Consider the following 22,544-nt stretch of genomic DNA (forward strand, 5'->3'; position numbering starts at 1 on the left):
AGATTATTTCTCAAAAGTCAGGCCGTCAAAATAGTAATCATATCTTGCACAGAAATAAAGTGTGACTATCACTCTCTTTGTGATTTGGTGAACTGTTTGTCCATGATATGAAATTTCATTGATGATTCAGCTATCAAAGATTAAGATCCTGAAATTCCTGGGCGAGATTTACTGCACAAAAGCATAAACAAAGTTGTGAGCTGGAAATTTTTGATGTTATGAGATTTCACCAGAAGTGGGGCTGGGCTCTTCTTCCATTGACCCTCCCCCAAAGCCCCACCCCATGCAGTGGTCATTGGAAGAAGTGGAACTGGTAGAATGACATCATCCATCAGAAATCCCACCAGTCTCATCTCACATGCCCCCAGTGTGAAGTTCACCCATAGGATGCAGTCATGCTAGCTTGCCAGGACCAGATTCTGGCAGAAAGGGAGCCTGTAACTTCAAGAAATCTCAGACAAGTTCATTGCCATTTAAAAAGTAGAAACTAAAAGTTTCTTCAATTTCTTTTTCTTTTTCTTTTTTTGAGTCTTCTTTGACCAGAATGTCTGGCCATGTAACATAGTGCAAAGGTGCCTCCTCTATGCATACTATATAATTTCAAAGATGTGAAGTTGCTTCTTATGCAAATACCTTAGACAACTCGAAATAATAATATTGAAGGAAACTAGGTAGGCTAAATTCCACCCATAAGATGCAGATGTCACTAGACAGATTACTATGGTATTTGTCCCATATAAAAAATGCAACTATCTAAAGTCCATCTTTAAATTACATTTGTCTCTGATTCTGAGTCAGATTTACAAAAATGTACTGAAATCTTTGAGGCATGATGAAACTTTGTTCTTCATCCCAATCTTCATTGGGATAATGCTCAGTAGAACCACTAAAGGCAAAGGGGTATACATCAGTTTCTGTCATGAAGAGGAAAAATTCAATATATAGAGTCTCCAGTCTGAGACTAAGATTAAGGGAGTAAAATATTCATTATGCTGCTTGTGCACTTCTTCACCTTCATCAATGCAGAATATATACATAACACTGAAACCTGTTGTAAAGTTTATTTAAATGAGCATCACAGTATTCAGTGATAGACTGTAAGAAAGATTAATGCTGCCTTCAGCAGACTTAGAAAAAGACTATTGAGTCAAAATAGTGTTAGACTGCAAACTAAAATCAAATTCTATTTGTGGTCATGGTAATGTCATGATCTATTGCTCTGAAATGTGGACAATGTTATTTTAAGTACATGTAAATAACGAGATAATTTCTATGTGAGATGCTTCTATGTTATTCTAAACATTAAATTGCTGCACAAGATCCCCAGCAATGACATCTTGCCCAGAGCCGAAAAAGACAGGATTGAGGCTAAGCTGATGAAGGCACAGATGAGAAGAATGATATGAATGTCAGATGACAGATTGTTCATGACTTCACTATGTTCAAGGCTGAAGGAATAAATTCCTGTGGTGGCCAGAAGATTGTTATTGGCAAGTTAATAATGTCCTATTAAAACCATTTGCATTTATATGGTAATGCAAAAGCAAAATACTGCAGATGCTGGAAATCTGAAATAAAAATAGAAAATGATGAAAGGTCATCGACCAGATACATTAACACTGTTTCTCACTCCACAGATGCTGTCTGACCTGTTGAGTATTTAAAGCATTTTCTGTTCTTATTGCATTTATATGGGATTTTTAATATAAATAAAGACACATCTCGGAGGTGCAATCAGACAAAAATGAATGCCCATTGGGAGAAGAGACCAAAAATGTTGTCAAAGAACTGGGTTTTAAGAGGTTTAAAATGAGCTTTAAGGAAAGAGACTGAGAAGCAGAGAGGTTTAGGAAGGAAATTCCAGAGTGTGCTGTTTTAATGGCTGAAGGTAAGACCATCAGTGATGAGAGAAAGCAAGAAAACAAGAGGCTAGAGTTGGGGTGGAAGGGTTCTAGGGTTGGAGGAGGGGCGGACAAGAATACAAAGGAATTTAAACATCAGGATAAAAATTTTACATTTTTTGGGGAAACAGGAGCCAATGTAGGTCATTAAAGACGGAGAAGATTCAGCCGCTGTTCTCGGTGATGAGTTTGAAAGAAGGCTCGGCACACACGTGACTTGTGCGCTGCTGAACCCCCGCGATACTTTGCGCGGGGGCTCATTTAAATGGAGGGGGCGGAACGGCCACCCTCAATGATGTAGAGGGGCTGCAAGCCCTTCATCTGAATTTTTTTTAAAGATACATTTCTTTCACAGCCCCTCTCCCAATCCCCCCCACCCACCTACCCACACCCCCATGACTACATACTTTATTTTTGGGCCTTTCCTATCAAAAAAAGCTTTATTCTCAAGCCGAAATTTCCCCCCCCCCCCCCAAACTTAGTCACCTTTGCCCTTCAACCGCTTCCCACCATCCCCTCAGCCAATGGAAATAGTTTTTTACACTTGCCACCCCAACCCTGAAAATTTCACTCCTCCCCCCTCTCCACCAGTGTCAGCCTCTCCATTTGGAGATCCAACGGCGCGGGAGTTCTGCCAACTGGCTGGAATATTGGCGTGGGACAGCCATCGGGTCAAGGTGAGTTATTTAGCATTTATTTTAATTCATTTTAAATGGTAAAATGCGGCAGATCCTTCCCAGCCTCGGGGTCATGGCGGATCTCTCCCGGAAGAATTTTCCGGGCCACCCCGGCACGACCCCCGGCTTTGGAGGTCTGGTAAAATTCAGCCCGATGAGTGAGCAGTGGTGACGGTTCGGATATGGACAGCAGAGTTTTGGAGTATGAGCTGAATTTTACAAGAGTGGAGTTTAGGAGGTCGACCAGGCGAGAATTGAAATAGTGGAGTCTGGAGGTAACAAAGACATGGATGAGAGTTTCAACAGCGACTGGGTTGAGGTGGGGGTGCAAGATGGGTGTTATTATTGAAGCTTTATTGTCCCTTTATGATAGGGACAGCATGAAGTCAGAAGTTCAATGCGGGTAGAATTGGAGATTACAAACACTCTGGTTCAATCCCAAAAAGGTTTAATATGAGAAATGTGTTCAGTTGGTTTGAATAACTTGAGTAACTGAATAATTTCCCCAAAAAGCAGTGGAGGCTGGGTTATTGAACATATTCAAGGCTGAGTTAGACAGATTTTTGATCTACAAGGGAGTTAAGGGTTATGGGGGGTTGGCAGGAAAGTGGAGTTAAGGCCACAATCAGATCAGCCATAATCTTGTTGAACGACGAAGCAGGCTGGAGGGGCCGAATGGCCTGCTCCATCTCCTATTTCTTATGTTAATGTTTTAGCAGAGTCCTGCGATTGCTACTCATAAACGTCGCATCGATCCAATCAATGAGACTGTCAGGTCGCGTTATGTGATGCTAAAGTCTCAGCTTGTGAGCTGGTTTGGGTGAAAGTTGTTGAGGGAAGGGAGCAGCGGCTGCGATTGTTATTTTACTGGCTGTCCCCAGCGAAAACCTGGCTGTGTTTAAGTAGCTGTGAGGTCACAGATACAAAGCGAAACACCAGCGGCGCACGTTATCCCTGGGAGAAAGGTGACATCTGATTTGTCCGTGCACAGCAAATAAAGCATTAGACAGCCTTAACAGTAATAAGACTCCTTGCACTTTGCAATAAGGGGATGATATTACTTCAATCTGGTTGTACGTGCTTTCTTTCCATCAGACGAGGAGGGTTGCCAGAAATCAATGGAGCCTTTAAAAAATATATCATTTTAAAAAGATTTTTTTAAATATTCAGTCGTGTGTCAGGCGTGTTGGTTGGTATTTCTCGAGAGAATGCTGGTGGGGGCACCATGTGCACCAGGAGTCAGATCATTGCCAGTCTCTTCGTGCTCTCTGCCATGGAAATAGGCTTCGGCATTACCAGCGTGGCTTTGGGCGCAGTCAGCATCGGCAGGAGCCGGACTCTTCAACTCCAGCTCGGGGACTCTTCACCGGTGTGGAGCGGGGTTTGTGTACGTTGCAAACTGTTTCTCTTGGATTTCTTGCATTTGCGTTTTGTCTCGGTATTTGTACGGTCCACGAGCTTTCATCAAGGGTAGTCAGGTAGACCAGGGGAACATCTAAAGCCCTCTTGGGGTTTGTTCTGTTCTAACTGCTGCATATAAAAATCAAAATACAACAAATATGAATTTGGAAAGGGAAATAGTCTAACCGCGTTTGTGTTTACCTTACATTTCACGGATTAAATTCAAATAATTTGGGGTTTTGCATTCATTTTGTTATGCAAAAGTACAAGACATTGTACAATTTAAAAAGTGGATGCTACAAGTCTCGTGCACCGTGTGTAATTCAAATTTTAAACGGGGCGACACTCCAGCATGAGGAGAAATTGGTGCACAGTAACATAAGGATTTTATTTTCAGTGTTTGATTAATATTACAAAGAAATAACAACAAATGTAGGTCCTGCCTGGAACAGCACCTGAATCCAACCTGAAACAGCCCTGGCAGTCAGCTCATCCTCTTGCACCGAACCAGAAGAACCGTGATAATTGCTGGGAACATCTCGGATTATGTGTTTAGTTTGAAAGCGGCTGTGTGGAGATAAAATTGGCATCTTGTGAACTTTTGCCCCGAGACTAATTAGATTGACATGAATGACCACTTTATTTTTTTAAAGTTTAAAACGTCTGGAAAAAGTCAGAAACCGCTTAGATCCGAACATTTCAGTTGTATTTTGTTAACCCCGAACCAATTTGACATGGATTTTTCGATCAAAACAGAAACAACACCTTTACTGCTCTAAGCCGGGTTGCAGTGGGCTGGAGATGTGATGATTTTCCTCTCTATGCTCAACAGAGCCCCAGGCTTGACATCTTCGTTGAATAGACAAGAAGATTGGGATTCAAACAGCCAGTGAGCTTTCACTATCATTGTGTTATTCTCTTTTCTGTACTACACAGAATAGCATGTTATTTGGTCTGTGATGTTTTACTCATTTATATCTATTGAACAGAATGTCAATTATTTCATGGTAAATTATGGTAAATTATTTTTGAACCAATTTTGTTTCAATTGCTACCAAACAATATTTTTTGTGGGGCTGAGTTTTCCATTGGGAAGGGTCTGGTGAAAGTCACATTCTCCAATGTGTTTCGTCCGGGCTGTAGCGTCCTGTTAAATTATCACTGGGGAAGGGGAAGGACAGTTTTGAAACATAAAGGTTTAACGGGCTTGTCGTGTTTATTCTCAGTACCTGACTGATAAGATCCACAGTCATTGGCTGCTATGAAGGACTGCAGTTAGACCATGCTGCCACGCTAGGATTGGTAACTATTGGCAGCGAGCAATACCTGGTTCCAGCAAAGTCGCCTGCCACTTTTTAAACCTGGCATCTTGCATGTGTTAAAATTCAAGGTGACACAGCTTTCCCAATGGCCTCTGGCAGCCCCGCACTCCAGACTGAACCGATTTCAGAGTTATAGAGTTTCGGGACCCTGCCATGTTGGCACAAATTGGGGGTCGCATTTGCCGGGAGCAAGGTTGGCGGAACAACCTTCCCGGAGGCAGCCTCTGAATTGGCCACCTCTGCACTCACCATCCTATTAAGGCTGAGGCAGGTCAGGGACCGTGAGGGCACCTCAAAGTGGAGGATGCCTTGGAGACGTAAGTTGAAATGAGAAATTCAGAGCCATAGGCCCCTCAGATCAAAGGGAAACCCCTCCGGCAGAAGTGTTTGGGCCACAGGTGAGGCTTTTCCTACCGGTGGTCGTCTTTTTGCAGCATGGAGTCTCCAGCTCCGATGGCCCCTCCCAGCCTGCCATAAGGAGGTTGCCTCCATGGAGCTGCCTGCAGGGGGAAGTTGCTCTGCACTGACAAAATGCCGGTGGTGTCACAAAGTCGTCCCTGATTGGGGCCTTAAGTCTGAAAATTAGCTGCCCACCTCCATGCAGTGGACAGCCGACCCATTTCCCAGACCATCCTGGGAAATTTCTCCAGGGGCAGGAATGCATGGGGGTGACATCCCGATGTTGGTCCCCCCCCTCCCCATTTTACTGCCCTCTCCACCTCCAAGCCCACCACCACTGGGCTGGGAAAATTCAACCCAATAATGTCCCTTTTGCACCCTTGGAAACTGTGCCCTAAATCAATCACCTGACAGATGAGACATGCCAGAGGTGAATAGTTATGACTTTATCAACTACAGACTTGTTATACAAACAACAGTTATACCCAGAAAATCTTGTTGAAAACACTTTACCCTTTACTACACTTGTTAGATTCTTTTAACCAGATATGCATTCCATTTTGTGATTTGTGAGAATACATAGCAGTAATTAATCCTTATTGAATATGTTCACATATAATTTACTGCAGTAATCGTAGATTATTGAAATTATAATAGATTATATATTGTGCGAAAGATCTTTTTCACTTGCGGCTTATATCAGGCATGTATACTCTATTTTAGTGAAATAATCCTTATATTAAAACAAAACTTAAAGAACGATGAATGCAGCCGTGGTAAATTGTAAGGTATTCAGTAGGGATTAATACTACGATGTATTCTCACAATTACAGTGTGGAATACAATGAGATATTAGATTAAGAATGCTATATTTACATTTTGAAGTTGTATTAATGGCAGCAGTACAAAAGATATTGGTATGAAGTTTATAAAAATCTAATATGCCTTTTCCTCTTTCCAGTTTTTAATCTGTGGAATATGTGGAATTGTATGTGCCAAAAAGAAATCTGGTCGCATTGTGAGTGATTTTAGTTTTCAAACATTCAGCACCAGCATTACAAATGTCAACAGCCATCACATCATTATTTGCCGTCATCACTGTTAAATTTTTTTCCATACTAAATACAAAGTGACTAATAAATGTCCATTTTTTTCTTCACTCCCTTTCCACACGTAGAATTATTCTGTGAGAAAATGCCTTTGCATTGTGTAATTGTAGAAAATGACTAGTTTCATCTTTGATATGGAATTTAGATTTCGCAATAAAACAAAATTTCTGCTTTGACATCATAACTTGTTTCACTAAAAAGTGAATAGAAGGCAAACCAGATATTCCAGTTTTTCCGCCGCATTCTGATTCATGTTTATGCTTGCTTGATGCTACGACAAAGCATCATTTGCAGCCCATACCAGCCATCTAGCAAGTGAATTTGTAATATTTCAAGATTTTAGGTAAATACCAATTACATAAGCACAGGTTTTTGATACTGAATTAAAAATGAATAACAATGTCATTCCTAGATAGCTATATAGGAGCCAAACAATATTATTTTACCTAAATGATGTCAGCCACAGTGTCATATTCCTGATATATAAAGAGATAATAGTTGTGCTTTTTTGAAAAATAAATGTAGTGCAAATACCTGGTATTCGATATATTGATTTTTCAAAGTAGTTGCTTGTGAAAGCTAGGGACACATTCTTTGAATGATGTAACAGAATGTTAAATTCTGAGTGGTGAAGGAACATTTAATGATTAAACTTTATTAGAAACTGAGCTTGTTTATCTGGCATAACTGATATGGTCTCTCGGTAGATTCATATAAAACAAATGGATTTTTAATGAAATAAAAACGGCACTGAAACATACTGAATTTAAAATAAAAATAATGAGTATATGAGAAATAACGAAACTGTATCCACAGGGATAAGTTCCCCCTGTCCATGTAAAAATGGAAGATCGATATAAACTAATATAATTTTATCTTCACTGGTGAGACATTATGATAAAAAATCTATTCAAATAGAGTTATGTTGAAGTTTCATTCTGGGAAATGTATTACATGATCTCATTATTATGGACAGTGGTTTATTTAGTGTATTTCGTCATAAATATTCCTTGAATCAGAAGACATTCTGATTCATAGACATTGAAGATGACCTGCTGACAAGAATGATGCTTCAGTTTGGCCTGGCATTTGACCCATTGGGTAGTTTCTGATAGAGTTTATTGGGAGGGACTCCTCTGTAGCAGTGAATGTTATTAAAATCAAAAGCCAATTGTGGGCAAGAAAACAAACAGTTGTACTATTAAAATAGAATCATTTTGCTTCAGTTATCAACTTGCTTTAAATACTTCTTTATTATGTCAAATAGTAGAATATCTATTTCACCTAATTTTATTTCTAGTTTGCTGATGTGGAGACTGATTTTAATCCTTCCTGTCTCCTGCCAGATGATATTATTTTCTGCCTGTTGTATCTGTGGACTGATCGGAGGAATATTAAATTTTCAGTTTCTGCGAGCAGTAGCAAAAAGGACAGCATTCACTTTCCCCATACATGTCGCTTCCATGTCAATGGCATGCCTGGGCATCGTGGGCTGCACTCTCTCTGCCTGGCTCACCTGTCGCCTGGCCAGCAACGAGCAGCAGAGGATGTTCCTGGAAAGAGACCACTCATTGCATCACTCCCACGAAATGACAGACAAAGTATGTAAGATTTGCAACTGAGAATATTTGATGTACATGGATTTTATAAACTTTATTTTTGCTTTCTCAGCACTGTGCTAAGCTGGTAGGTTCATAAATTAGAAACTTAGATTTGACTTTGGAATGCTTAGATCCCTAGACATTTTGGTTCAGAACGGGAAGTGCTGGAAATACTCAGCAGGTCTGGCAGCATCTGTGGAGAGAGAAATAGAGTTAACGTTTAAGGTCTGTGAGTTTTCATCAGAACTGGCAAAGGTTAGAAATGTAACAGTATTTGGGCAAATGAAGGGCGGTGGGGGGGAAGAAGAACAAAAAGGAAGGTCTTTCATAGGACAGAGGGCGGGAGAGATTGACTGACAGAGATGCCATGGAATAAAAGGCAAATGGAGTGCTAAATAATTGTAGTAAAAAATAAAGCATTTGTCTAGAGAGAGTGTTCCACTGAAGCTCAACGCAAACTTGAGGAACAGCACCTCATCTTCCAATTAGGCACTCTACAGCCTTCTGGACTCAATATTGAGTTCTACAATTTCACACCATGAGCCCAATTATTTTTTATTTATTTATTTATATATATATATATATATATTTACTTTATTTATTTTTATCCATGTGCTAGTCTTAAACATGTTTTTCATGTTTTTGCTTTCGGATAGATTTGTTCATTATTTCTGCCATTAACACTCTCTCTGGACAAATGATTTGTCTTTCAATACGACTATTTAGCACTCCATTTGTCTTTTATTCCATGGCATCTCTGTCATTTAATCTCTCCTGCCCTCCGTCCTATCAAAGACCTTTCCTTTTGTTCTCCCCCCCGCCACCCCTCTCCTTTCACTTGCTCAAAGATTGTTACATTTCTAATCTTTGCCAGTTCTGATGAAAGGTCACAGACCTGAAATGTTAACTCCATTTCACTCTCCACGGATGCTGCCAGACCTGCTGACTATTCCCAGCACTTCCTGTTCTCATTTCAGAGTTCCCGTATCTATAGTATTTTGCTCTTATATTTTGGTTCAATTGTGTTTGTAGGAAATGTAGGATATTTTGCACAGTCCACTTTGTGTGACTATTGTAATTGTATAAGCTGGCTGATCTTTGAATCCAGCAAGTGTGTGTAGAAGGTATCGCCAGAAAAATCAATTGAATCCAACTGTGCATATTGCTTATTTCGGAAATCAGTAACATTACAGGAAGCCAGTTGTAGAGTCATAGAATTTTACAGCTTATAAGACCATTTGACTCGTTGTGCTAGTACCAGTCACTTAATCCCACTTCCTGCCCTTTCTTTTAAATCAAATCAAATAACATTATATGTATGAACCATTTTTATTCCCTGTCATTCCCATTTTTAAGTTTCCTTTTTCTCCCTCAGTTTTTTGGGTTCCCTTCAGATTTATTCCTCTACTGAGTGGAAAACTAATTTATAAGCTTGTGCCACTTTCTTCACCATTATGATTCATTCCTACCCTCTACTCAAACTTATCCATTAACAGAATTTCAAAACTGTGCTATTCCTAGCCTCCCAGAGCTGTCCTTTCCTCTTAAATTTATAGGCTGCAAAATTCAATTGTGTGGTACTTTCCAGCCTATCTGTGCTGTTTCAGGCCCAAAATGGCATCCGTGCCACCTGTGTGCACTTCTGGTGCAGTCTGCCCCGGATGCCATTTTGGGCAGGTCATTAGCGCAGGCGTGACGAGCATGTGACTGAAATATGCAGAGTAGGCAGATTGTGATGTCAGTCAGCATTTAACACTGATTTGCCTCTAGCAGAGTCATTTTCAACCTCAACGCTCCAGCTAACATCCTTTCTTAACCCTGCACAGCTGAACATGCATTCAGCAGCAGGAAGGACCTACCGCAATAGTAATTAAAGGGATCATTAACCACTTCCAGGTTAGTTGCTGATTGATTTCTGCTGGCAGTTACTGAGTTAGTAGCAGTGTTTGGTGGTTTGTATTGTTATTCAAATTTGGTCAAGTCTACAGAGAGTGGTGTGGCACATAGTGAAGGCTGTGGTTCTCACTTCAAGGGTTCTGCTCACAACAGTTGCTCCCAATTATGGTTGCTGTAATTGCCATCCCCCTTGGACTGTATGCAGCATGATAGGGAATGAGGAGGGTCAACACAGAGGAGAACAAACTACTCAAAAAAGGAGAAGGAGTGGGTGGGACAAGAAGGGCTTTCAGCAGGAGGCCATATCTACTTAGGGTCATCAGGGAGCACTTCTCTTATCTCAACTTCAGCGAGGAACACTGTGGACACTGTCACCTCTTCACCAAGGAGGTGCTCACTGAAATCTGCCAGCCTCAGAGCAGTGTGGGGGCAGCACAACCAGTGGCTGTAGAAGTGACCATGGCCTTTAACTCCTTTGTATTGCATCCTTCCAGGCTGGAGCAGGTGACATCTGCAACATCTCTCAGTTCACCATTCACTACTGTATAAGGGAGGTCCCTGATTCTCTGTATGGAAAGATATTGGAATATATTGCATTCTGTCTTTGCAGGAAGAATCAGACAGCATGAGCACATGGCTTCACCAAGACTGCAGGCATCCCCATGCTGCATGGGGCCAGTAACTGCATGCATGTCACTTTGAGGACACTGCATGCAATTTCAGAGATGTACTCCAACTGCAAAGGGTTCCATTGCCTCAATGTCCAGCTGGTGTGTGACCATATTTCATGCATCATGCAGGTTAATGCCCGGTATCCTGGCAGCAGTCATGGTGGTTTATTTTGCACCACTCTGTTGTTCCATCAGCATTCGAGACACACTAGAAACCAGAAGGTGACTACTGCATGACAAGGGCCATCAATTAACCACTTAGCCCATGACTCCAGAGAGCAACCCATGTATGTATAGGCTGCATTCATATCATGGGAGCCATACTGCCACACAAAATGTCATTCAGCAGACTAGTGGGGTGCTAAAACAATGCTTCCGCTGCCTCGATCACTCGGGAGGAGCCCTTCAGTACTCTTCAGAATGTGTCTCACAATTCGTCATGGTCTGCTGCATCCTGAAAAACCTTGCCATCATGAGGGCACAGTCCTTGCAACTCAGTATACAGCGAACAGCTGAGGAGGAAAAGGAAGAGGAGGAAGAATCAACACAATTTTCCTTTCCAGGCCAGCTATCTGTGACAAGTGCTCTGATTGTGGTTCCAGTGTACACAACTCCAATTCCCCATTCATCATTCATCTCACACCTTCCCTTCCCTTCCTAGACCATCACAACATCCACTTAACTACATTGCTGAAATAAAAGCCACAACAAAATAAACATTCCAAACCAACTTTATCAAAGAAGCCATCCAATATTCCATACAAAGTCAACGAATCACCCTTGTACATTCTCTTGGTGCCTGTCTTCCAAATGCCTTTGCTTGTCCTAGCGCTTCTATACGGTATTATCCCAGTGGCTGCAGCATGGCTGGTGGAAGACTGCTAACTTTCAGTGGGGGAGATTGCAGATGGCCTTGCAGGTCAACCTCAAGCAGCTCTGGCCCTAGAAGGCCTGGCTTTGGACTGTATCACCTTGGCATGGACGACAGCAGTCTGGGCTGGCTGGCTGAGAGGCAACAGAAAGTGCATGCTTCACGGAGACACTGCCACTCGCCTGGGGCAACATCTCAGCAATTTTAGTAATCTGTTGGAGGACAAATTGCTGGATTGCTGTGTGCTACCCCATCAAAGTTCTCATCTGAGTCTTCTGCAGTAAAACTCATCTGTGACCTCGTCTTCCAGTGAGCTGGCACCTGCGCTATCAAAATCATAAGGGGTCTGGACAGAGTAGAGAGAGAGAGAAACTATTCCCACTCGTGAAAGGATCGAGAACGAGAGGGCACAGATTTACAGTATTTGGTAAGAGAAGCAATAGTGACATGAGGAAAAACTTTCATTCAGCGAGTGGTTAAGGTCTGGAATGCGCTGCCTGAGAATATGGTGGAGGGAGGTTCAATTGAAGCATTCAAAAGGGAATTAGACAGTTATATGAAAAGGAAGAATACAGGTTATGGGGAGAAGGCAGGGGAATGGAACTGAGGGAGTTGCTCTTTCAGAGAGCCAACAAGGACATGATGGCCAAATGGCCTCCTTCTGTGTTGTAACGATTCTGTGATTCTTTACCTCCGCCTGGCTGCAGTCCACTCATGTCCAGTGTCTCAGTACATGCAGAACCTTCAAAACTAGCCTGTAAAGTATGCACAGTGTCAGTACCTGAGCTGGTGACTGTGATTGTTAGCGCAAGTGACAGTGTTTCTTCTTCATAAGCCTTTTCTTCCTCTTCCACACTTTGCTCCTGCACCACTGCCTGCCCAGGCAGCAATACTTGGATATGGGAAAGGGAAAAGGCACAAGGGTAGGGTTGTGGTGAGGGAAAGGGGGAAAGCAAGAGGTGCATGCTTACACCATTTGTAGCTTGTAAATATGAAGAGATTGTAGGATGAGGGGGAAGTGGGACATGAGAAGGAAGGTGTGTCTGGGTGATGTGCCTGTCATGGTTGAATAGCTGGCAATGCGCGCAAGCAATGAGATGTGGTTGTAAGGCTGTAGCAGTGCTAAGTGAGGGTGAGGTGAGGCTATGAATGTGAGGCATGATTTGTGGTTGATTAGAGATTGTTGGTAGGTGAGTGATTGGGGAGGGGGTGGTGCATTATATGAGGCTAGTGGTTCAGTTGTAAGGATATGGCATTTGAATGTGCATTCACTGACCTTGACCTCTCATGTCAGGCCACTGAATTTCATGCAACACTGCACCCAGGTCCTTGGGGCTACACTGCTGGCATTGACTGTGCAGCTATCTGCTCCCACTGCCTTCACAGTATCTGTCTGGAGGGGCAGCTAGTCCCCTGTGGATAGAGGATCTCTCTCCTCCTGTCCTTTGGCTGTATCAAGGCCTCCAGTGCTGCGTTGGAAAACCTTGGAGCACGCGCTCTGCCATGTTGTGCCATTCTTGTCTCTTTCTCAGGGCAAATTCACAGTTGGAATGACATCGAGCATCTGCTCGAGTCAAAATATGATGTAAGAGGTGCAGGCTGGTTTTAAGTAGTGCAAGCTAGCTTGAACTCGTGCTAGATTCTCACCATTTTGCATTACCTGCACTGATATGCAGCCACTCAATAGTGTGCTTGGCACTGGCTGCACTCTGCAATCATGTAAGTGAGCAGGCAGCACAAATTGTGTTCTACTGCATCGGAAGCAATGGGTGTGGGTTAATGGTGCATCATGATCCCCGTGCCTTTTACAAGTCCTATAGAATTTTGTGGCCATAGGCTTGGTTTCACCTAACCATTACTTTGTTTTAATTCATGGTGTCTCTCCCACTCTAATTGCAACCTTGTGGTGTTCTCCACTACAGATCTACGTTTCTCAATTTAAATTAAAACTAGAATTTTATTAGACTGGTGCAATTTGGTTTGCCCCTGATTGTCTCCTCTTTCCTTGTACAGAATCACCACACTTTGTTCAGTACCTCCTACTGACAGTCCGGGTGAGATTGGTAATTCACCATGTGAGGAATCGCAGGTGAGACTCCTAATCCCACCACTGCATGGCATGGTACGTTGCTTGTCTTCTTTTGTATTATCCGAAGAACTGCACAATCAGTTAATAATCTAACCATCATACTGAACATGATGCAGACCATCTGAGTCACAGGGCTGTCATCATGTTCCGTGTCCAATTTCCTTTCATTTTATGTGCAAGTTGGACACATGCTTTGGTCAGGCCACACTTTGCTGTCCCTGCCCAGTTCTAACCCAATCTCAGCCAAAACAATCAAACTCTGGAGGTGGAGAAGGCCAAAAAGATTGATTCCCATCATCAGGTGACTTGAATTGAGGAGGAAAATCTGGAGAAACTTGTATGAACTAATATGTCAAGATTGAAGCAATTTTATGATCAACTTTCATATCAGCTTAATTTTTTGTTTAAATTCTAAACAAATGTTCTATTTTTGTTGGAAGTGGATAAAGATGTAGATATGTTGGGATTGTACCAACCGTTAGACGATCACAGTGACTGTTTTAGATCAGATGAACTAATCACCAACGAAATCACAGGAATGCACGGTTTTGATATATCTGAGTCCTGAAAGTGATTGTTCGTAGAAAGAACGAAAGATGCCGCACCTAAAATAATTACTTTAAGGCTTTGTAGGCAGCTAATAAATTAAATACATAGTATAAATATTGATAGTTTGTTTATCCAGCTGTGGAAAGCATTACAACTAAATTCCGAACAATTGTACCAGAGTATGACTTAGCTTTAACAAAGGAAATATTGATTTAATGATGCTGTGCAATCTGCCTTCAACTTTGCAATGGGAAATTGTGAAGATATTTTTGGTGGGGAAGGAGAGCAACAAAGTAAACATGAGAGGTTGTGAACTTTGTCTCAACTAGTGGAAAAACACAAAGGGCTGGATTTTGTTCCCAGCCCGACATTGGGTTCCGTAGCAGGGGGCATCAGAGTGGCAGCAGCCACCACGGAAACTGACGTCGGTATTGCCGGACCCGATCTTCCCGGGGCAGGATAGGCCGATGTCAGCCTTCCGCCCAGAGGCCAATTGAGGCCCTTAAGTGGCCTATTGACGGCCAATTAAGGGCCTTTTGCTGCTGCTGATGGGATCTTACCAGCGGGAGGGTGGGGGGTTGGGGGGGTTGGCCTCTACCGCCTAGGAGCCTGGAAAACGAAGTGCCCTTCCTGTGGGCTTGGTGGGGCGGTCCCTCCTTTGTGGGCAATTCGTTGCCCACGGAGGACCCCCTCCCCCTGGGAAACATTGTACTTCCCGAGACCTCACTTCCTCCTGGACCGAATACACACACCCCCAAACCCCTCTCCAGGGCCTTCCGGACCGGCTCTGGTGCACCCGCCTCACGTACCTCAGGTCCGGGGCCCCAGTGCTGGGCCTGAGTCCAAGGCCTCTGCAGTACTTGCAGTGGCCACTGCTCCTGGTGGAGCTGCCAGTCCTCTGACTGGCCGGCAGCTCTTAGAGGCGAGACCCCATCTCAATTCAATGCTTAAGGGGATGGGGATCTCGCCTCCTTAAACGCAAATAAATGCAATAAGAGTTGCAGTGACAGAGAAATATTGGCCCAGACTTTCCTGTCAAAATAACAGTGAGGCTATTGGCGTTCATTGTTATTTAGGCGCAAATGGCACAGCAACTTCAAACGAGAGGCAGATGTGCAGTTAAACTCAAATATCAAAAACCTGTCATCCAAGTTGCTCTGCTTCACGATTACCTTCATGATAGTGGCAAGTCATTCTCTGCCTCACCATTGAAATGCATTGAATGCTGTGAAGTTGCTGTGTTTGCACAGTAGGTATGAACTAAACTCACCACAGAAAGTTAAGTCTTCTCCATTCCAGTCGAAGAATGTTTCCAGCAATGTGATGAACCTTAATTACTGTCAATCAACCTCTCTGGCACTGAAAATTAACAATTACAAGTGTGGAGTCTTATTCCTCCAGGTTTTAATTGCTGTTGGAGATTTTTTTAATTTTCTGTCTCTTTTTTTCCATCTCTCATAATCCAAATTTTCTTTCATATGAACATATGAATTAGGAGCAGGAGTAGGTCACTTGGCCCTTCGAACCTGCTCTGCCATTCAATAAGTTCATGGCTGAACTGATTACTCCACATTTCCACCTACCCCCGATAACCTTCCATCCCCTTGCTTGTCAAGAATCTATCTACCTCTGCCTTAAACATATTCAAAGACTCTGCTTCCACTGCATTTTGAGAAAGAGAATTCCAAAGACTCATGACCCTCTGAGAGAACAAATTTATCCTCATCTCTTTTTTAAATGGGTGACCCCTTATTTTTAAACAGTGACCCCTAGTTCTAGATTCTCCTACAAGGGGAAACATCCTTTCCACATCCACTTGTCAAGACCCCTCAGGATCGTATATTTTTCAATTAAGTCGCCTCTTACTCTTCGAAATTCCAGCGGATTCAAGCTGAGCCTGTCCAATCTTTCCTCGTAAGACAGCCCGCCCATTCCAGGTATTAGTCTAGTAAACCTTCTCTGTACTGCCTCCAACGCATTTACATCCTTCCTTAAATAAGGAGACCAGTACTGTATACAGTACTCCAGATGTGGTCTCACCAATGCCCTAAATAGCTGAACCAAAACCTCCCTACTTTTGTATTCAATTCCCCTCATGATAAACGATAACATTCTATTAGCTTTCCTAATTACGTGCTCTACCTGCATCCTAACCTTCTGCGATTCATGCACTAGGACACCCAGATCCCTCTGCATCTCAGAGCTCTGCAATCTCTCACCATTTAGGTAATATGCTTCTTTTTTATTCTTCCTGCCAAAGTGGACACTTTCCCACTTTCCCACATTATACTCCATTTGCCAGGTCTTTGCCCACTCACTTAACCTATCTATATCCCTTTGTTCTCTTCACAAGTTACTTTCCTACCTATCTTTGTGTCATCAGCAAATTTAGCAACCATACCTTTGGTGCCTTCATCTAAGTCATTTATATAAATTGTAAAAAGTTGAGGTCCCAGCACAGATCCCTGTGGCACACCACTCGTTACATCTTGCCAACCAGAAAATGACCCATTTATGCCTACCGTCTGTTTGCTGTTAGCTAGCCAATCTTCTATCCATGCCAATATGTTACCCACTACACCATGAGCTTTTATTTTCTGCAATAACCTTTGATGTGGCACCTTATCAACTGCCTTCTGAAAATCTAAGTACAATACCTCCACTGGTTCCCCTTTATTCACAGCACATGTAACTCTCTCAAAGAACTTTCCCTCATTAATTTTCTTTCTAAACATAATTTGACATTAAATTCAACTACTTTAATTTATACTTCCTTCATAGTCCTTACGTTGTTAATTTTGCAATCCTTCACTCTGATTAGTTAAGAAAATACACAGTTGCTTGTCCTGTTCACTCAGGTCCCAGATGTCCTGTTTCCTCCCTGTTCGCACTTTCAGCAACCTGCCATAAAAAAATTTATAAACGTAGATGTGCCAGGGAAAGTTTAACAGCAGATACCATTAGATGCCCTGCTACAACAAATTATGTCACATCAGCAAGTAATTATAAGAGCTACAAATTACAGGATTATACAAATTACATTATATGTGACATTAAAGAGAGTATATAGTGCAGGGGCCGAGTCACCATGCCCCAACCCTCATTATTCTTATGTTTAAAGGCAAACCCAACATATAATAGGAGGGCAGTCACTGCAACAGGTTATGAACTTCAGACCATAACAACCTGACCCTATATGAGGAAGCTACTGTCAAGTTATTCAGTAGGGAGAACATGAAATGCATGGGATCTGTGGAGCTTAGAGGCAGCATACAAATTATGGTATGTCTCATAATATTCAGATAGTCTGTGACATGTCCATGCACATTGGTTATATCTAAGCGTACCATACAACATAACAACACGTGTGCTTATTTATTTATAAAGCATTTTACTTTCTTCATAGAGCAAGAACAATCCAGTTGCACTCAAGTTGAACTAGAAGAGGAACACTCATGAGAGACTTTGCATCTCCATCTACATTTGAATCAATCACCAACACAGACCTCATGGTAAGTAGGCAGAAATACTAAGGAGGAGCACATGATAGAGTGATGGCAATGAGCACTGGTGATGACGTGTAGCAGTGGTTATGAAGATGGGCATACTGAGTGTCCCTCCTCAGCTACTATGGGATAACAGATCTTATTGGGCCTGCTTTGAAGACAGTGAAAGGAGATCTGTGTAATATGGAAGATCCTAAAACTTGGATATGCAATGCCGCCTCTCACGTTGGTGATGTCACCACCTCCCACATTAATGATGTCATGGAGCACCAGTTACCTGCACTGCTGACTGCCATTGACCATCTGCATTGAAGCCTTAGTTAAAAAGATCATATGCTCAGCATGAACACCTCTCATGAATGCCTTACTGCTGTATGGAGGTTTCGGTCCAATCTCTAAGAAGCTGTCATAGTTAGCTTTAACTCTCTTGTACAGTTATAAGCAACCATGAGGGTTGGATTTCAAGACCTCATAGATGCCCACTGTTCTTCTTCTTCTTCTTCTTTGCCCTCCTTGTCTCGAGAGACAATGGGTAAGCGCCTAGAGGTGGTCAGTGGTTTGTGGAGCAGTGCCTGGAGTGGCTATAAAGGCCTATTCTAGACTGACAGACTCTTCCACAGGCTCCGCAGATAAAATTGGTTGTCGGGGCTGTTACACAGTTGGCTCTCTCCTTACACTTCTATCTCTTTTCCTGCCAACTGCTAAGCCTCTTTGACTCGCAGCTCTTTAGCCCCGCCTTTATAGCTGTCCGCCATCTCTGGCGATCACTGGCAACTGACTCCCACGTCTTGTGGTCAATGTCGCAGGACTTCATGTCGCGTTTGCAGACATCTTTAAAGCGGAGACATGGGATGGCCGGTGGGTCTGATACCAGTGATGAGCTCGCTGTCCAATGCGTCCTTGGGGATCCTGCCATCTTCCATGTGGCTCAATTGGCCAAGCCATCTCAAGCGCTGCTGGTGCAGTAGGGTGTATATGCTGGGGATGTTGCCCGCCTCGAGGACTTCTGCATTGGAGATACGGTCCTGCCACCTGATGCCAAGGATTCTCCGTAGACAGCGAAGATGGAATGCGTTGAGACGTCGCTCTTGGCTGACATACGTTGTCCAGGCCTCGCTGCCGTTGAGCAAGGTACTGAGGACACAGGCTTGAAACACTCGGACGTTTGTGTTCTGTGTCAGTGCGCCATTTTCCCACGCTCTCTTGTCCAGTCTGGACATAGCAGCAGATGCCTTTCCCATGTGCTTGTTGATTTCTGCATCGAGAGACAGGTTACTGGTGATAGTTGAGCCTAGGTAGGTGAACTCTTGAACCACTTCCAAAGCGTGGTCGCCCATGTTGATGGATGGAGCATTTCTGACGTCCTGTCCCATGATGTTCGTTTTCTTGAAGCTGATGGTTAGACCAGATTTGTTGCAGGCAGCCGCAGTCCTGTTGATGAGTCTCTGCAGACACTCTTCAGTGTGAGATGTTAATGCAGCATCGCCAGCAAAGAGGAGTTCCCTGATGAGGACTTTCCGTACTTTGGCTGTAAGATGGGCAAGGTTGAACTACCTGCCATCTGATCTTGTGTGGAGGAAAATTCCTTCTTCTGAAGACTTGAACGCATGTGAGAGCAGCAGGGAGAAGAAGATCCCAAACAGTGTAGGTGCAAGAACACAGCCCTGTTTCACGCCACTCAGGATAGGAAAGGGGTCTGATGAGGTGCCGCTATGCTGAATTGTGCCTTTCATATTGTCATGGAATTAGGTAATACTTAGTAGCTTTGGTGGACCTCATAGATGCCCACTGTTCTATACTCCAACTAATCATTAGGCATGATGAGGAAGTGCCCTCAAGCATTGGTATGTATGAAATAGTCCAATAGCAGCTGCTTGGTATTCATATGAGTGGCAGTCTGAGCTGACAGATACCACAAGATGGCAGCTGCCAACTCCAAAAGGAATGAGCTCGCATCCAATTCTTGCAAAGGAGATCCCTAGCACTGCTGCCTCAAAACTGTTTACACTGACAGGAAATGGGCTTTCTGTATCCTTTGGAGCAGGTCAGTGGACGATGTAATCATTTATCAGTGCTACTCCTTCAATTAGAAGTGGACACAGGCATAGGCATATACACAACAGCAAGGAGAAACACATGAGACAAATACACCAACAAACCAAATGAAACACTCACAGTAAAATTGAATAAAATTCATTCCCCTTCACTATACTATGGAATTTGTTATCCTTTTATCGTGCAGAAAAGAAAGCACCAGTTTCCAAAAGTAAACTGAACAGAACACATGCCATTCTCTGCAAGAAGTAAACAGTTGAAGCAGATTGTAATTTATAGCTTGTAAGTTTGTCTATTAGAAAATTATAGCAAGAATTATTGTGCAGTTAGAAGCCCACAGCTTAGAAAATCTAATCAGAAAATATTCTTACAGGCACAATGAGCAGAGGGCACACAGAGCAGGAAAAGCTGTTGGAAGAGGGAGGAGCAGGAAGGGGAGAAGGTCTCTCAGCAGAGGCCATATCCAACCAGGGTGTTCAGGAAGCAATGCTCCCACCTGAACCTCAGCGTGGAACAGTGTGTCAGATGTCTCCACTTCACTAAGGATGTTGTTACTGAAATCTGCCACCTGCTGCAGCCATAACTCCCACCAAGGATGAATGTTTATCCTATGGCTCCTTTCTGGCTGGAGCTGGAGATATTTGCAGCCTCTCACAGTTTGCTATTCATTGTTGTGTAAGGGAGGTCACTGAGGCTCTGTATTCCAAGAGAGCCGAATACATTTCATTCCTTCTTGCCAGGCAACAGCAGGCAGAACAATCATGTAGCTTCACAAGGATTGCAGGCTTCTCTCTGGAACAGGAAGCCACTTACTGCATGCATGTGGTTTTGTGGGTGCCACATGTAAACTATAAGATGTCCACAAGCTCAGGAACTTGCACTCTGTCAGCCGGTTGGAGTGCAACCATACGCAGCGAATCATGGAAGTTAATGCCCGGTGTTGTGGCAGCAGTCATGATGCCTTCATTCTACAGCAGTCCACTGTGTCACATGTATTTGAGCCACCACAAGAAACCAAAGATTAGCTACTGGGAGACAACAGCAATCAACTGACCATATGGCCGATGGCTCCAGTGCGCAACCCACGCACACTTGAGCAGCATGGATACAACAACCGCCATGCTGCCAACCAAATGTGATAGAGTGGATCCTTTAGCATGCTGAAATGATACTTGCACTGCCTGGACCGCATTGGAGGAATCCTGATTTACTTAGCTGAGTGGGTGTGTAGATTCATAGCAGTCTGCTGCTTGCTACATAATCTCGCCATCATGAGGACACAGCCCTTTCTGACCAGCTATAAAGTGAGCAGCTGAAAAGCCAGAGGAGGAGGAGGAGGAGCAAGAGGAGGAACAAGAAGGGAGGAGATAACCGAGAGAGCCCTTTCTGACCAGGTTGTCTGTGAACAACACATCTGACTGCAGTACCAGCTTACACAATGCCAATTCCTCATTCATCAACAGTCCCACACCTTACCTTCCCTCAGTTACCATTGCAGTTTCTGGTTGACCACAATGCAAAATTAAAAATCCAACACAAAATAATAATTCCAAACTAAATTTATAAATCAGAGAATGCATTATTGCACATAAAAGCCAATTAATCACTCTGGAGTATTCCCTTAGTGCCTGTCTTCTGTATGCCTTTTTGCCTGTCCTCGTACCCCTACGCAGAGCTACCCCAGTGGCTATAGCATGGCTGGTGGAAGGCTGCTGGCTTTCAGTGGAAGAGACTGCAAATGGCCTTGGAGGATGACCTCGGGCAGCTCTAAGCCTGGAAGGCCCAACTTAGGACTGCTTGGGTGGCAGCAGTCTGGGCTGGCTGGCTGAGGGGCAACAACAAGGGCACTGGTGGAGCAACAGTGATGGGAGGATGAATGCTGTCATCCTGAGAGAGGACAGCAGGTTCGTGCTTCATGAGCTACTACCACTCCCTTGGGGCAGCTCCGCAGCAATTCAGTAATGTGTTGGAGAACAGATTTCTGGACTGCTGCAATACCTGCAAGCCCTTTTGAACACTGGTATCCGCAGCCATGATCGCAGCAGTCTGAACTTACATGGCAGCAAGAGGAGCATAGAGTGACTAGGGAACTGAGGGCTTTGTAAATAGTGTGCTAAAGTCGGGAATTTGGTGTAAGTGGGATTTCGCTGGTAAGCATTTCTCAAGTTAAAATTTAGTTTAACATTTAAAATTTGACTTCTAACTTTAAAGCTGTAAAATAAACTGCAAGCTAGTAAAGATACTTCATTTACAGAAACTGCAGGGGAGACAGTGTTGGAGGCAGGGGTTGCCAGGAAAATAAGAGGGAGCATTCCTGCCTCTGGGGAATATTTCCAAGGTCGAGTTGGTAACAGGATCAGTTGCCTGGTCCAGTGAGGCGGGCAACCAATTAGGGTCATTAAGGCTGCAGTTAGGGGAAATTTTGAGGTGTTGCTGGAACTTTCCCACTGGCAGAGCAGCTTGCTGCCACATGCTGAGGCCTCCAGCTCAATGGAGG

At 43.3% G+C, this 22,544-nt stretch overlaps 1 protein-coding gene across 2 annotated transcripts in view; it reads left to right on the plus strand.

Moving 5' to 3' along the window:
* Positions 1-3,803: 3,803 nt before the first annotated feature.
* Positions 3,804-22,544, plus strand: part of LOC137379720 (transmembrane protein 196-like) — a 59,819-nt gene continuing 41,078 nt past the window's right edge. For both annotated transcript variants that reach the window (XM_068051002.1, XM_068050991.1), the window contains exons 1-3: positions 3,804-3,965; positions 6,662-6,718; positions 8,156-8,410. In XM_068051002.1, the coding sequence (XP_067907103.1) occupies positions 3,804-3,965; positions 6,662-6,718; positions 8,156-8,410 (474 nt within the window). The remainder of the gene's footprint in view (positions 3,966-6,661; positions 6,719-8,155; positions 8,411-22,544) is intronic.

This window comes from Heterodontus francisci, chromosome 2, assembly GCF_036365525.1.
Source record: "Heterodontus francisci isolate sHetFra1 chromosome 2, sHetFra1.hap1, whole genome shotgun sequence".
Classification (NCBI taxonomy): Eukaryota; Metazoa; Chordata; class Chondrichthyes; order Heterodontiformes; family Heterodontidae; genus Heterodontus; species Heterodontus francisci.